This window comes from Sciurus vulgaris (genome assembly GCF_902686455.1).
Source record: "Sciurus vulgaris genome assembly, chromosome: 15".
Classification (NCBI taxonomy): Eukaryota; Metazoa; Chordata; class Mammalia; order Rodentia; family Sciuridae; genus Sciurus; species Sciurus vulgaris.
The window spans coordinates 76403094-76420668 of NC_136476.1; the positions used below are offsets into that span (position 1 = coordinate 76403094).

General features: G+C 42.3%; 1 protein-coding gene across 1 annotated transcript in view; it reads right to left on the reverse strand.

Moving 5' to 3' along the window:
- CDK5RAP2 (CDK5 regulatory subunit associated protein 2) overlaps window positions 1–17575 on the reverse strand; it is a 178385-nt gene that overhangs the window by 89387 nt on the left and 71423 nt on the right. The window contains 2 exon segments of the mRNA XM_079112477.1: window positions 1255–1398; window positions 5398–5568. Coding sequence (XP_078968603.1) covers window positions 1255–1398; window positions 5398–5568 — 315 coding nt within the window.

The window sequence follows — 17575 nt, forward strand, 5'->3', positions numbered from 1 at the left end:
TTCCAAGTGCTTGGCCAATGATGCCCCTAGACCACATCTGCCACAACTGGCACACGGTGCCACAGCTGGTACTGGCTGCTAAAAGACGGAAATACTTGGACACTTTGGACAATGAGCCCTGGCCTATCCACTCCATCCACCCCACTGCCCTGGCCCCTCCCTGGGGCCTGCCCTTGATCCGGGAACCTCAGCGGGGTGCCTGGCAAAAGGCGGGCCTCGAGCTCCCCACTCCTCCAGCCCTGCCTGAGTCTGTTCTGAGGCCTGGTGCCCATGCTGCTCCAGTTGCTAATTATTTTGAGAATCACCCTTCACAAAACCACAAGTCACAATCAGAGTTATTCATCAGAGAACTCATTTGCATAAGAGTCCTCCGTCTTCTGCACATATGAACTTAATTAGAGGCAGGTTATAAAAACAAACCTTGGCTACAGCGAACTCCTTTCCTTCCCCCTATCTGGCTGCCTAGCTGCATTATTCACTCACTCAACCGACATTTACAGAGCTGGGCACTGGACTGTGCTGGGAGTCAGGGATGAGAGCCACCTCCCACCCCTGAAGTGCCTGGCCCCGGTGCTGCCCTGGGGTTCAGAGGTGGGAGGGAGAGCAGAAAGGTGGGATCTACAACACCAACATGAAGAGCAGGGCCCTGTGCAGGGCTATGGGCCAGACAGAAGAGGCCTCACCACTCAGGAGGGTCAGCAACAGCCCCCCAGGGAGGGTGACAGCAGAGTGGCACCTGCAGGATTGCTCAGGAGTCAGCGGGTGAGCAGGGAGGGAAAAGCACCCCGCGGCAGAGGGCAGAAAGCAGGCTGCGCAGAGGCACAAAGAGGGTTTCTGCAGGAATCTACAGCAAATGCTGCTGCTGGAGATGAGAACATGAGACAGGAGAGGTGATCTGGGGCTAGATAAGGAAGGACCTGCCAGGCGACTCCTCACTGCATCTCACCAGGAGAATTCCCCAACCGTTTGGGACCACACAGTTCTTGAGAGGTGACCCCTGGGAGAGCCAACAGGAGGCTCCTCTGTTAACAAGCTGTGATTTCTCAGTTTTGTGTGCAGTGCAAATACAAACGCTCAGTTGGAGGATGCTAATCTGAGGTGGCTAGATGGAGAACTCCCTGTTCTGCCTGTTGTAAGCTCAATTATCAGCAAGAAGACATCTGAGGATCGCTAGATCCGAGGAGTTATCAAATAGGTTTCAGAAGAGAATATGAATACATTCGCATGTGAACATCCAATTTCAGTCAAGCTTACCTGAGAGAAGATGAGCTTGCTGCCTGGTGACTGTTGAGAAGAGCACTTTTCTGTTATTAAGGCTTCGCTCCCGAACTCAAGATCCTCCACAGTCATTAAATACTGGTTCTGCTGTGCTGCTTCCAAATCTTTTTCATTGAATTTCTAAGGAAATGAAACAAATCATAAGAAAGTTTTCATCAAGAAAAAATATTAAGAGATTGTCCTAAACCCTGGAGGGGAAGACTTTTTATTTTGTCACAATACCCACACGTCCCCTAAATAATTTCCATCATCTCAAAATATTAGGCAATTATAAAACTGTAATGCAACTCCATTTCCACTTTATTACAACTTGGAGAAAAGCTGCCTGTCGGCAAGGCTGAGTAGAGGATGGCTCCAGTCGCTCAGAGCCTTCCTGACTTGCCACCATAGTGACTATCCTTTGGTGAGTGTGGAAGACAACGCCCAGGCTCTGCCCGAGAGAAACGGGCCAGTCCTGGGCCTGCCCTGCTCAGGGTGTGATCCCAGGTCTGCTTCCTATCCTGCCAGCCTACTGGGATGAACAGAGGGCTTGTATATTAAAACCCAACCAAGTTTATCTTGAAACATAATAAACATGACAAAACAAGCTGACCACATCCACAAGGAGATCTAACTTTCAGGAAGAGAAAAACAAGACTCTAAATATAGCATTAGGGTCTGGTCACACTCAAAAGGCTCTTTTTTTTTTCTAAATTTTCTTTTTTTTTTTTTTTTTTTTTTTTAGTTGTAGGGAGACACAATACCTTTATTTTATTTTTATGTGGTGCTGAGGATGGAACCCAGGGCCTCACATGAGCTAGCCAAGCACACTACCACCGAGTCACAACTCCAGTCCCAAAAGGCTCTTTCTTGATGACACACAATAAATTCCTCTCCCTGACCCCTTCAGAGACCTGAACCCAACAACAGGACAGGACATTACTCTGGTCTTTGGCCAAGTTCAAGCACAGAACCTATTACCAAGCATTTAAAGACGGGCGACTCCAGAACTAGGGCTCTGTTCCTTCTCTGTGGGAAATCAAGGGCAGGAACCACATCTTGTCCCTAAGCTCCTAGAACTAACTTACGCCGAACATTCAAAGACAGTGGGGGAACACACAGAAGAAAGAGGAGGCAAGTCTTCCTGAGAACCCACTGAACTCTATTAGGAAGAACCAGGAATCGAACCACGAGTGCTGACTTTCTAGAATTGCCTCAACACAGCTGTGCTTGAACCACAGTTTCCATTTTCATTTTTTAAGTCCAATTTGACACATGTAGTTTGATACTCAAACAACACTGGAAGGCTTAACTGGAAAAGAGCAGTCCCTGCCCTCCCTACTTCTCCCCTTGAAGCCCCACGTCCAGAAAGAAAAACACCTCCTCATCTCCCTCTCCTATGGACTTCCACATTTCTAGATTACATTCACCTTCATGTTTCTTGACTTCTTAAGTTGATTCTCTATTGGTTCCCATCATAGTAGCCTAAAGATCTGGCTCTCACATCATCTGCACCTCAATTATATCATTAATTAAATCAATATTCCACATTTATTTATTTTTGGTACCAGGAATTGAACTCAGGGGCACTTAACCCCAAGCCACATTTGCACCCCTTTTTTTATTTAATTTAGAGACAGGGTCTCAATGGGTTGCTTTGGGTCTCACTGCTGAGTCTGGCTTTGAACTTATGATCCTCCTGCCTCAGCCTCCCAAGCTGCTGGGCTTACAGGCACGCACCACTGCACCCAGCCCCACATTATATTATTACAGCCATGTAAATACTGTTCAGCATACAGCACTCCATGATTACTCTTCCACTCATGTTCAATTCTTTGCCATCTTGGAATTAAAAACTATTTATTCTATTTGTTACTTGATCCATAAAATTAAATTATATACTAAATGTAAATTTATTTCCAAACTTTCTAAAAGAACATGAAAACTCTGCTCAGTGGAGTCAAAGACATCAGGTAACTGATGGGTTCCTTGTAAGTTTCTGGAGAAGTCCCAGCTAAAACTCTAACTCAACAGCCAAACCTGAGCTCTCCACACAGGGAGCTCAGCTGTCACCCTGGGGCTCCCCTTGACAACATTCCAGGTGGACTTCCTCCTTTCTGGGTCCCACATCTCTTTCTTTGGGGTTATTCCCTTCTTTGTGCAGAACCAGCCTCCAAGAACTTTCTGTAAAGAGCACACAGTTGGCAGACAACTTATGACACTGAACATCTGAGAACACTTTCTTCTGTACTTAACTTCTGACAGCCGTGGTTCCTCAAACTTCGAAAGAGTTACTCCCTGTCTTCGGCCGTCCAGGAGTGCTGCTGGGAATTCTGCTGCCATCTGAGCCCATCCTTTGTGTGTGCCCTGTGTTCTCCTCTCTCTGGAAGCCTTTCCAATCCTCTCTTTATCCCTGTGTTCTGAAATTTCACAATGACCTGCCCTGGAGTGTGGGTCCTCCCTCATCCCCTTACGATGCAGAACAGCTGGCTCCGTTCTAGGACATGGTCTCCAATTTCTTGGAAATCTCTCTCCCTCAGCTTTTCTTGTTGTGTCTTCCTGGAACTTCTGTTAGTCATATTTTGGGCCCCTTGAACCATGCCTCCAATTTTCCTAACTTTTCTCACCCTTTTGCCCAGGTTTTTGTTTGTTTGATTCTATTTTCTGGAAGACTTAACTTTATCTTCCAACTTTTCTAACTCTACTATTTTTTTTCCATAAGAAACTCATAAGTAATATAACTAACTTTTCTGTTAAATGTTTTATATCTACAATCATACTTTGCATTTCCAATAGGTCGTTCTTCTTTTTTTTAGATATCTTTTATATCAGATCCTGGTCTTATTTCTTATCTAATGATTTAACAGGGGTAGTCTTTTGTTTGGTGGGTTGATTTTTTGTTGTTTTGTAGTGCTGCAGATCAAACCCAGGGCCTCACTCATGCTAGGCAAGCACTCTACCACTGAGCTGTACATACTCCAGTTACAGAGTTAATTTTTTGGAGTTTTCAAAGCTATCTACCTTTGCCCTGTTTACACTTCCTCTGTGCCTTTGTCTTCCTTCTGAAACACTTAAGCCTATCTGCTGAATGCAGGCCATCCACCTACTTTTCATAGATAAAAGTGCACAGAGCTCTACGAGCGTGGAAAGGACATATCAACGGTGGCCTCGTGGGGATGCTCAGGTTGGGACCCGGCTCTCTGGCTGGAGGACCTTTGACTGCCAGCAGCTGGGTCACTTCTTCCCTGAGAGGAACCTCCGGGCTGGGTGTGTACACTTATCCTCCACCCACTCTGATCCCAAGGGCCCACTCCTGCTCTCAGTTGCATCTGGTGGCCCTGGGCCAGAGTTTCTCTGGTTTAAGGTCTCCACACATCTGCTGCTGCTGAGAAGAGGAGGGTCACCTAGAACTGCTCAGAATTCCAGCATGATCAACTGTTTCAAAAGTACCAGCTACATCCAGCACCTACTAAGCCTTCCTGGGGCCATGATAGAAGTCACTTTGCTCCTCTTGGCTTTCCATCCCAGGAATGTAGCAGAGTGGCAACAGCTGAATCCTCTGCAGGTACACATCCATCCATTTATCATCCAAACTTTTGGTGCCAACTCACACTGGCTAGTGTACCTGCTCCCATTGACCACGTTAGTTCTTGTGGTTTTTATACCTTCTTATTCACTCATGTTATTTTAGTGAGGCTTCAGTAGGAAGCAAAATTGAACACATTTTCAACCCATAACTAGACCTGTAAGTCTAGTTATGCTTCAAAGATTCACTACATTACCAAAGAAAGATATTCCAAGACCAAAAGGAGCAATTAAAGAAGTTGTCCAGAGGAGTAAAGGGCATGGCCCAAATAAGGAACAGCAAGTACCCACAGGTACCTCGTGAGTGGACTCTAGAGCAAAACAGCTTAGGGCTCTGCCACTCATCAGATGACCCAGGACAAGTTCTTCCGCTCTCTGAGCTTCCTGTTTTTCTTACTCCCCTCATGGCTGAGACACAAATGACATAAATGACATCCAAAGTTCTCTGAGACACAGCAATGAAGATTATAATCATAACAGTTCCTAGAAAACAATTTCTTAAAATCCATGCTAAATCTAAAGATTTAAAGACAAAAAAAAAAAAAGTTATGGTACCTGAAGCATCAGGTCCTTTTGATTGGCACTTTCTATCAGATGTCTGATTACTTGATCTTGATCATGCAATTTTTTATTGCTTTCACTTAAAAGACTCTTGTAACGATTCTCCACTGCTTTCTCTCTTTCATTGACTTCACTGCATAATTTTTCAACTTCATTTCTCAGGTCCTACCAGGAAAAAAAGAAAAAAGAAAATTTATTTCACAAAAATTTTAAGGTGACAATCTCTTACCTATTGGACTTGCCAAATTATCACTATAAGAGGAAAAGTTTTTGATGTACTAAACCAATGAGTTTCCGGCTCATTTAGAATCTTACAAAAGCCAACTTGAGGGCTGGGGTTGTGGGTCAGTGGTAGAGCACTTATCTAGCACACTTGAGGCACTGAGTTCAATCCCCAGCAACACATAAAAAAACTAAATAAACAAAATAAAGGTATTGTGTCTATCTACAACTAAGAATTTAAAAAAGAAAAAGCCAACTTGAAGAATATCTGAAATTTAGAAAAAGTTTTGTGCACCTATGTTTATCACAATACTATTTACAAAGCTGAAAAACCAGAAACTAGAGTCAACAACAAAAAAATAATAAAGAGAAAATTATAATAGTATGGAGTAAAAAAAGCACAATTTATTCCAATAATATGGAATAAAAAAAGCACAATTATAAAATCAAACCAGGATTCCAAACTGTATATACAACATGAGGCTGGCTGCTTCCTAAATGCTTACACAAAAGTTGCAAGGTCCTCAGGGAACACATTAAAATAATCACCGTGTGCCTACACAGAGGGAGGGGGTGTTTTTCAGTTTTACCCTTTTATTCTTCTGAGTTCCTAAAATCTCCAAGTAATCTCGTATTACTTTCATAATCAGAAAAAAAAAGTTTCTAGATACTATTTACAAAGAATTTGGAATATGGAACTATTTATAAAGACTATAAAATGGAAAATGATAGTGTTATAATGTTAAAAATAAGGGAAAAAAACAGTATATATACAATCTTGACTACCTTAAAATATGTATAATTTGTAATATTGAAGCACAATTGATAATAGCAAAAGGCTGTGAAACCCAAATGTCCACCAACAGAGGAATCAACTATGGCGCGTTCTAACAATGGGGCATTCTTGAGCTATAAAGGAAAAGGAATGAGAACGCTCTCTACAATACACTGCCCTAAAGAAACCTTCAGGATACATTAAGTGGGGGTGAGGGGAGAGAGGGGAACCCAAGAGAAATAAGTATGGACAGCACACTACCATTTATTTAACTATAAAACAAATTAAATGGTGGTTGCCTGTAAGGTACAGAGAGAGAGAACAAAGTAGAAGAGACAGAAATAGAAGTTACAACTCATTTACAGATGTGACGTTGGAACCATTTCAATGTTTACATAATTATGTTAAAATAAAAATCCCCTAAACTAAAAACAGCAAACAAACAAACCTAATTGGAATTGAGTTGATTAGCTATGCAAACATATAGGAATTATTTTAATAACTTGAGACAGAGTAATTTGTATATCCCTGGTGGGATACTTCTCTAAAGACAAAAGAGACTGTAAAAAGTCTTAAACTATTTTCATTAATCGTGTTGTAAGTAATAATATTGGTACTGGTATGCTGAAATGTGTGTATATACATAATATAAATTTATTAAGTAAGTTAACTATTAATCTCATAAGAAGCATAAGAAGAATGCAAACTTAGAAACTAAAATCTGTAAGTCTAAATTTGAATTTGAAATCTCAATAAACTTATATTTTACTTCCTTCCTTCCACTGAATAAGGCCAGCATCAGTGTCCTCCCTGGTATCCAGACTGTAATCGCCACCAGTTCCTTAAAGCAGAAATTCTCAAAATTAAGTCCCTAAAACAGCATAATTAGTATCACCAGACAACCAAATATGCAAATTTAAGTGTCCCACTTCAGATCTATTAAACCAAAACCTCTGAAGTAGGAAGGACTACCAATCTGTGTTTTCACAAGCCTCTAGGTAATTCTCATACACACTCTCAAAACTACAGGATTCCCGTCCAAGAAACTCAGGACCACCTAGAAGAAGTTTTTTCTATTGTCCAAGGATAGAAAAATTAGAATGTTATACAGATAATTACAATTAAAATATATCAAAATCCAGGGGCTGGGGTTGTAGCTCAGCGGCAGAGCACCTGTTTAGCTTACACTAGGCTCTGGGTTCAATCTCCAGAATTAAAAAAAAAAAAAAAAAAAAAAAAAAAAAATCAAAAAATCCATGAATTATGATTTTTTTAAAAAGGGCTTTCCTCAATCTGATAGGCAGAATAGCAGACCCCCGCAAAGATGTCCACATCATAACCCCCACATGGAAAAAGGGAATACGGGTAATGAGCGAAAATAAGGTTTCTAGTCTGCTGACCTTAAAACGGAAATGCTACCCTGGATCACCCCAGTGGGTGAATGGAACCACAAGGATCCTTAAAAGTGGAAGGAGGAAGCAGAAAAGACCCTGCCAACCACTGCTGGCCACGAAGACATAGAGAGGCTGTGGGACTAGAAACCAGGCAGCTCTAGCGCCCAGACAAGACCAACAGGCCAGGGGTGCCCTGGAGCCCTCAGGAGGAGCCCAGCCCCAGTGCCACCTTACTTAGAGAAACCTCATTCAGACCTGACTTCCAGAACTGTAAGATTTTAAATTTGTATTGCTAAGTCACCAAGTTTGTGATAGTCTGCTGCGGCAGCAATACAAAGCTAACACAACAGCCTCTGGAGGAAATGCACCTAAGGGAAACTAAATAAATGATGAAAAATAAGTATCTCTTAATAGAAGTATTTGGCTATCAACAAAAGGAACAATGAAATTAGATTATCACCATTTTGCAAATATTCATCAATAGCTAGTAACATCACAAAATCAGGTACTATCAAATGTTTGGAAGAAACAAAGAAAATGCTTTAAAAATAAAGTGTTAATTTAAAAACATTTTTTTAATTTGAAAAATTAAATGTTAATTTTTTTCCTTGGGTAAAAATGATATGATTGCCCTAAATGTTTAGTGCAAAACAACTCACCAAGAACCTAACATGAATTGTAAACAGTAAAGAGAAATCCAATTCTAGAAGGGGTGTTTTATTACACTGGAGGATCCCAGGGACCCCCAACAGACACCAGAAGTGAACACTGAAGTCCCTGGTGTAAAATGGCAAACTATTTGCATATAACACACACATCATCCTGTACACTTCAAATCATTTCTGGATTACCTACGATACCTAATACAATGCAAATGCTACGTAAACAGCTGTTGCACTTTGTTGTTTGGGGAAGTCTGTATGTGTTCAAGGAAGTCTATGTGTGTTCAGTACACACACAACTTTTTTTCCCTAACATTTTCCATCCAAGGTTGGTTGAAGTCATGGATGCAGAACCCACAGATACAGAGGGCTGACTGTAATACCAAAGCACAAGAGAATTCTAAAATTATAGAATTAAAATATTCTCCCTCAATACAGTCACACCAACAAAATAAGCCGTTTTCAAGGTGTGAATGCTCCTTTCAGTCCTCGTCCACCTGCAGCCAGAATTTTTACATAGATTTAACTTTGGATTGGACCTTCTCCCATTTTTATTTATTACTATTATACCATGACCTACAAAGAAAACTCAGAAATTAAATAATGAGGACATAAAAGGAACAATTAAAAACAAAAAGGGAAATTTAAGAGCATGAAGCCAAGAAAAGGTCTTTGGAATTTAAGTTTCTAGATGAGGGAGGTCCACAGAAGTGCCCCAGCACTGCCACATGGCTCCGCTATCCTTTGAGTCCAAGAGAAAGGGAAGGCGAGATTCCACGTCATCTTCAGATTTACTAGTTTTAGCAAATATGTCACCACGTGTCTAACCATTTGCTCTTACATATAACCAATAGCGATGTGCTATTATGCCTCCTGGGGGTTTTCATTATTAGTCTTTATCAAACTTTTTATGTGATTTCTCAGTTAAATCCCCAAGAGCGGAACTACTAGGTCAAGAGAGAACGTGTTCTGAGGATTCTTTCTACAAACCGACAAACTATCTTCCAAAAAGGCAGTGGCTAAAATACCACCCCAAAGTGTAAGTTTTTATCTCACCACATCCTGGTCAGGAACATTTTCTTAAATGTTTGCTAATGTAGTTGGTATAATGGTTCTTCAAGTGTTTGAATTTGCATTTCCCTTCCTTGATTGCCAACCATGTTTCTAGTATCTGACTGTTCTTTGTATTTCCCCTTGGGCCAAATGTCCTTGCTGGCCAAAGATGACAATATTTTCAAGGACAGTTCTAACAAAATGTTGATGTCTCAAGAATAAATGGCCTAAGGTATACGCACACAAACCTACACAAACTCATTTTCCCCCCACATCAGAAAATCTACCAAGGCAAAGTCCATCTATCTTACTAAAGCTATTAGAGAAGAGGCATAAGGACTCACCTTTCAATAAATGCACTTCATTATATGTCTGCCTTCATGACTGTGTTGTGCGGCCATGTTACCAGTCCCCCAGTGCTAGAACAGCAGGTGGCTGAGTGTGGCATGGATAGGCCAGACCCAGGGCGCTCCCTCTCCAGGGGCCCATTGAGAGCAGAAGCTACTGTGTGCAAGACCTACGATGTTCTAGACCATGTGCCAGACACTTTCACAGTTGCCCACTGCATCTTCACAAGCCAGGATGGCCTACGAGGCCCTCCCCCACGCTGCACAGTCACACCTCACTGTCCTCTCCTGCTGCTCACCCCACTGTCTCTGCTCTGGCAACCCTGGCTTTCTTACTGCTGCTCCTACACAACACAGATACACCAACTCACACCCCATGCATGCTGCTCTCTGCCTGCAGTTCAAGCTGCCCCTCACCTCCTTCAGGTCTGTGCCCCACTGTCACCTTATCAGTTCAGTCTTCCCTGGGTACCCCACCTCAGCCTCACTCTCCGACCGCTTCCTTCACTCTTCCCACACCAGCTTCCAATTTAGGATTTAGTTTATGTGCAAATTCTGTAGGTGCCGTGAGCACAGAAACATTTGTGTATTTTGTTTGCCCCTCTATCGCCAGTCCCGAGAATGGTACCATGCACACTGGAGGCACTGTGGCAGATTAAAGGTGCCCCAAACTTCCCTTTCCCACAACGGAGAGGTGAGGTGTGGAGCCTGTGTTCCCTCCTATCGAATCTTGGCAGCACAGTAACTGGGGCAACCAAAACCATGCAGCAAAAGTGACACTGCCAGATTTTGGGCCCAGGCCTTAGAAAACTGGTAGCTTCCAACTCCTGTCTCTTGGAGCCCTGTGAGTCCTCCATCCAAGAGGATGACGACCCTGATGCTGCTCGGCTGGAGAGCCTCACACAGTGCCCCAGCCGACAACCCCGGTTATGCTTAGTTTTCAGTCATCTCCAGTCATTCCAACAAGACACCAGACACGTGAGTGAAGATTCATGGACTCTCCAGACAGCCCACCCACCAGCTGAACACCATGAGTGACCTGAGCCACAACAGGCAGAAAAATACACAGCTGAGCCCTGCCCAAATCCTTGACCAACGAAATGAAACATAAGGAAGTTATTGTTTAATAGGATCTGGGGTAATTTTTACATAGTAAAAAATAACCATAACACCCCTAAATAAACGTCTACTGGATGAATAAATGAATGAGGTAGATGAGATTGCTTTTCCTTTTTCTTTTTTTGCAGTGCTAGGGATTGAATCCAGTGAACCCAGGCTTTGCGCATGCTCAGCAAGTATTCTACCACCGAGTCACACCCCAGCCCTGCTTCCAGTCTGTAAATGAGGAACAACACCTGCCTGACCCCAGCTCTCTGATCCCAAAGCCTCTCAGTTCACCTGGGGCCACGGCACAGGTTGGCGTCTCTGGCATCACCCACTAATATAGTGATCCCATCCACTGAAATGATCTCATCTGACACTTGATTTTAGAAAATTCCCTCTGAAAACTGCTATGAAGACTATCTATAAGATCTTATGTTAAGTAGCCTTTTAGGTATATCTCTTTAAAGTCACAATGAATTTGCATACCATCCTAGAGAGATCATGCCTTCTTTTAAATTTTATTTTAATCACATTGTTTTAAGTATTTTTAATTGGCAAATAATAATTATATTTGGAGGTAAAACGTGATGTTTTGATATATGCATACATGGTGGGTGATGATTATATCACTAATTAGCATATCTATCACTTCAAGTACTTTCTGTAATGACAATGCAAATATGCCCTTTAGCAACTTCGAAATATAATTATTAATCATGCAAATAAATAATTATTAATTATGCTTAGCATGTGTGCAACAGATCTAGAGAACTTACTTCTCCTAAGAAACGTCATGGCCCTTGGTCAGTAGCCCCCAACCTCCGCCCCAGGCCCAGCCTCTGGTCACCACCATTCTTGCTACTCCTGCAGAGACTCCAGGTTCATCCACTGTCACAAATTAGAGATTTCATGCCTTCTGGTGACTAAATAGTATTCTACTTAAAAACAGACATTTTCCTTATCCATGCATCGATAGGTAACAGATACTCTTGACTACTATGAATGACGACCACATTTTCCTTATCCATGCATCGATAGGTGACAGATAGGTGACTACTATGAATGACGCTGCAGTGAACAGGCAAGTGGACTGTCCAACATCCTCAGTTCAGTCCTTTCCAGTGTATACTCAGAAGTGAAATTCCCGGTCACATGACGGTGCTATCTGGTGCCTGAGGAACCTCCACACTGTTCTCCACAAGGCCAGGCCAATGCGCACTCCTACGATGGTGTACAACAGCTCTTTTACTCCAACCCTCCATGATAGCTGCCATCGTTCATCTTCTTAGTCACGGCCATTCTAACAATGTGAGGTAGCATCTCACTGTGATCTTAATTTGCATCTCCATGATGATTAGGATGTTGAGCATTTTTTAATAAACTAGTGGCTACTTGTATGTCTTCACTTGGAAAAGTCTACTAATCCCTCCCCTTTTGCCTCAGGTTATTTGTTTTCTTGCTGTTGAGTTGAGTTCCCTATTCATTTAGGGTTTGCAAATACTTCCTTCCAGCCTGTAGGCCGTCTCTCCACCGTTACCTGTTCCCTCCCAGTGGGCTGTTCAGTTTGCTGAGTCCCATTGGTCTGTTTCTGCCTTTGTCTCTGGTGCTTCCAGGATAATATCCAAAAAGCCACTGCCCAGACCAATGTTGTGAAGCTCTTCCTGTGTTTTCCTCTGGTAGTTTTGGTTTTAGGTCTTACGTTTTAAGTTGATGTTTTTATGTAGTGTGAGACAAGGATCGAATATCATTCTGCATGTGCATACTCAATTGTCCCAGGACCATTTATTGAGGACACTATCTATCCATTTTTATGCCACTACTATGGTATTTTGATTGTGAAAGCTTTGTAGTCTTCCTCTTTGTTTTAAAAAATGTTCAGGTATCATACCCTATAGAGTGTGCACTGTTCCCATGCTCAGTTAAGTCCATTTACATCATCTTCCAGACTCTGTTCCTTCCATTTTACATACACTTGTCAGATCCATACTTTAATGTCTAATTCAAATTCTAGCATATATGTGTGCACTCAGTAATTTTTACTCTCCTTTTCATTTGCATTTAAATTTTTAATTCAGCTACCTAGGCTAAGCACTTCTTAACCTGGTGATAAAAGGCTACCTGTATTCTGCCACATTTCTCCCACACGTCCTCCAAACATAACAGAGGACACGGAAATGACCTGCAACAGAATTCCACAAAGGACCCGTAGCTCTGCCACTCCCCCAAGATTAAGGGTTCTTAACCCGAGGTCCACTGACTGGACCCTGGGATCCTATGCAAATTTGTCCATGTATATACTTCTGGGGACAGGACCCGCACATCATCAGTCTTGAGGAAATTCAATACACCCATGAGTACAAACCGTCTCTCCTTTTAAATCGTTGTAATAGAAACCACCATTTTCTGAGCACCAGTGACAGCCCAGCTTGCGCCGAGGCTTTTTCCATGAAATCACTCAAACCTCAATGAATGCTGTGTGGTAAGTACCATTAATGCTGCTTTTACAGAAAGGAAACTGACGCTCACAGAGATTGAGAGATTTTGCCAAAACTTTACAAATGATTTCTAATGCTAAAATTCAAAACCAAACTAGCATGACCCCAAATTCTGTGTTCTTTCCACCCAACTGCACTATTGCTAAGACTGAAGGAAGTATAAAACCAGCCTGTGACCTGGGCTTTCATGGTCAACAATTCCAATATCCCAAGCGAACTTTTTAATTTCTCAAGGACTTGGGCTGATGGAATATCCAGACTGACATTGAGGCCCTCCTCCAAATGAAACAGGCAGGACAAGGATGCTGCACCTCTTATGAACAGCAGTCAGACAAGGCTCAACGCAAAGAGGCCACTGGGAAGGGAGGAGGTGTGCTCAGAGGTGGCCTTGAGGAGGCGCGGCTGCCATGGCAACACAAAGACAGCTGAGGGCTCCTGTACTTGCAGCCCATGGAGTCATAATAAATGTTTTGGGGCGGCATGGACATGGCATGTCTTACCTGAGCAAAACAATCAGAACTGATAACTGATGATCTCGGGTTGTTTCCCCAACTCTACTTCAATATTCCTGGGCTGTGAAGGCAGACAGACCTGGCCTTGAATCGTGGCTCTCCTGCTAACCAGCTGTGGGACCACAGGTAGGGAACGTAAATTTCTATGAGTATTTCCTTTCCAGAAATGATAGTGATGCGGGCTCCTAGGGTCCTGAAGGTCAAACGGGAGAATGCAGGACAGGTGCCCAGCCCAGAGGCGGGGTAGGGCAAATGGTGCTGTCTCACCCCCTCTCTCCCCACCCTGGTTTCCTCCAAAGGCCACAGGGTTCAGTGCTTGGGTCTCCCCCTCACACACACCTTATCATCCAATGGGTCACCCAGACCTCAGCACAGCACACGCTGGGTGGAAAGCACATGAGAGAGGAAAAGTGAGGATTCAGAGCTCTTCATGTCCAAGAGCCTCAGACCTGCTCTATCACCCCTCCTACCATCCCAGAGTTACCAAAGGGGCCATACCTAAGAAGCAACAGCAGAACAGAAGTTGAAGTACAACTCTGACAATTTCAAATCCAAAGCTGAACTTTCTTATAAAATTTAAGATTTGAGGCGTTGCTGCTATTGCTATGTTCCTGGAGGAGTGTGTGCACCTTAATGGGGTTTCCTAATTGGATTACGCGATTGGATAGAAGAGGAAGACTGAGGAATGAGGAAGTCAGCCTGCCACATTCCTGAAGAGGAAAGAAACAAATCTAGAACCTAGGTTCTTGCCTGAATATACAGTAAACACCTGCACCCCTCATTAACAAGGACGGCCCAATGAATATCCTGGACTCTGAATATGATTAGTAGCTCCCCACTTCAGGCTGTATCCAAATGGAGAAAGGGTAGAAGTTGCAGTATCGGGAGACAAAGCACCCCTCCCCATCACTCACTGGGTCCCTTCTTTCCCTGCATCCAGCTGCCACTGCCTTCAGATAGCAGCTCACCAGGAGACCATGCAGCTTCTAACTGTCTCCCTGCCTCGGGTTTATCCCGCCAAATCACTTGTGACTTCTGATCCTCGTGTCTGCACAGAACCCTTCAGTGACTCCAGATAACCGTAGAACAAAGCCCTCATAGTGAGCAGCTCCTTCCAGACTCCTGCAGAGGCTCCAGTTTATCTTTAAGCCTGATCTCCAACCAGTCCCTTCACCTGCACTTATTCACACACTTTTCAGGTTCTGTGTCTATTCAGTGCCCTCCACCTGGAAAAAAATGTCATTAATTTCTCACCAATTACACCTAGATATGGTGGCATACTATTTTCAAGGCCCAACCCAAGGGCCATCTCTTCCACAAAGCCCTCCCTGAGTAGTCTGGCCCTGGCCAGCATCCTCCCAAAACACCACCCACCAATGTGGTCTGCAAAACTCTACAGCATTCAGAAGAGTGCAGGGCACTTACCCAGGATCTCATTCAACTCACACAACACCCCTAAGAAGCGGATATTCTGGTTATACCCATTTTATCAAGCAGAGTGCTGAAGTTCAAAGAGTTCAAGCCACTTAACCTAACTATCAGGTAAAAGGTGGTGGAATAAGGATTTAAAACCCAGTCTAACCTCTAAAAGATCATAACTCTCTAGTAACAGATTCCAAAGTTATCAAAATGTCTGACTTCCAGTTAAAAAAATCCAAAAGAATGATTCTTAAAACGAAGAGATCCAAGAGAACACAGATAAACAGTTAAGTGAATATAGGAAGATAATGCAAGATAACATAAACGAGAAATTCAGCAGACATAGTGATTCTGAAAAAGAACCAATCAGAAATCTCAGAAATGAAGAATTCAAAAATTCAGTTGAAAGTCTCAACAACAGACTATACCAAGTTGCAGAAGAAGAAATATCAGAGCTTAAAGACGGGTCTTTTGAGGTAACACATTCAGACAGAAATAAAAATAAGAAGGGGTAAAGGGAACATTCAAAATCTTTGGAATAACATTAAAAATCAAACATCTGCATCATTAGCTAACTAAGGGGAAGAAATGAAGGTTAAGGCCACAAAAAACCTACTCAATGAAATGATAATGGAAACCTTCCCAAATCTTGGGAATGACATGGGCATCTAGGTGTAGGAGGCCTACAGAACCTCACACAGGCATGACCAGAAAAGATCCTCACCACACACGTTAGAGCCAAACTGTCAAAAGTGTAAGACGAAAAGAAGGAATTTTAAAATCTGCTAGAGAAAAGCGCCAATTCACATTCCAGTGCAACCCCATCAGACTAACAGCAGATTCCTCAGCATCAACCCTACAGGTCAGAAGGTATGAAATGATATATTTCAAGTCCTTAAAGAAAAGAAGTGCCAACCGAGATTACTATATATATCAAGTAAGGCTGACTTAACAGACATTTACGGAACCTTTCATCCAACAGCTGCAAATACACATTCTTTTCATCAGTGCGAGAAACTTTCACTGTAACAGACCATAATTAAGGTACAAAACAAGTCTTAACAATTTCAAAAAATTGAAATCGTATCATGTACCGTTTTTATCACAATGGAATCAAACTAGAAATCAACAGCAAGAGAAGTTTGGTAAATTATATAAATACATGGAAACTGAACAACACACCCTTCCACAGCACACCCCCAGTGACCCACCTCCTCCATCCATGCCCCACCCGCCTGCGGTTACCACCCAGGCAGTCCACTCGAACTAGGATGGACTGATTAGGTTACCGCTCCCACGATCTAATTATTTTACCTCTGAATACTCCTGCATTAACACAGGAGTTTTTTGAAGACACAATATCTAAACCATAACAATCAATAACAAATAATGAGTTCAATCCCCAGCACCCAAAAATAATAATAATGAGATCAAATCAACAATAAAGCCTCCCAAGAAAAGCAAAATCCAAGACCAGATGGTTTCACTGCCAAATTTTTCCAAACTTTTAAAGAGCTAACAGCAGTGCTTCTCAAACTTTTCCATGGAATTGAAAGGGAAGGAATACTTCCAAACTCATTTTACAAAGCCAGCATTGTCCTGGTACCAAAATCTAACAAGGACACAATAAAAAAAGAATAGACCAATGTCGCTGGTGAGTAGAGTCACAAAATCCTCAACGAAATACTAGCAAATCAAATTCAACAGCAAATCAAAAAGATCAGACACCATGATCAAGTTGGTTTAATTCCAGGGATGCAAGAATGGTTCAACATACATGAATCAATAAACAATATATCACATAAATAGAATGAAGAATATAAATCATATGACCATCTCCACAGATGCAGAAAAAGCAGTTGATAAAACTCAACGTACCCTTCATAATAAAAGCCCTGAATAAATTAGGTATAGAGCAATCAGACCTCAACATAATGAAGGCTGCATATGACAGACCACAGCCAACATCACACTGAATGGGGAAGAACTGAAAGCATTTCCTAAGATCAGGAACAAAACAAGTGCACTCTCTACTCTTATTCAATATAGCATTAGGAATTTTAGCCAGGGAAATTAGGCAAGAGAAAGAAATAAAAGTCATATAAATACAAAATGAAGATGTCAAATTATCCCTGTTTGCAGATGATGAGATTCTATACAGAGAAAAACCCAAAGATTCCACCAAATGA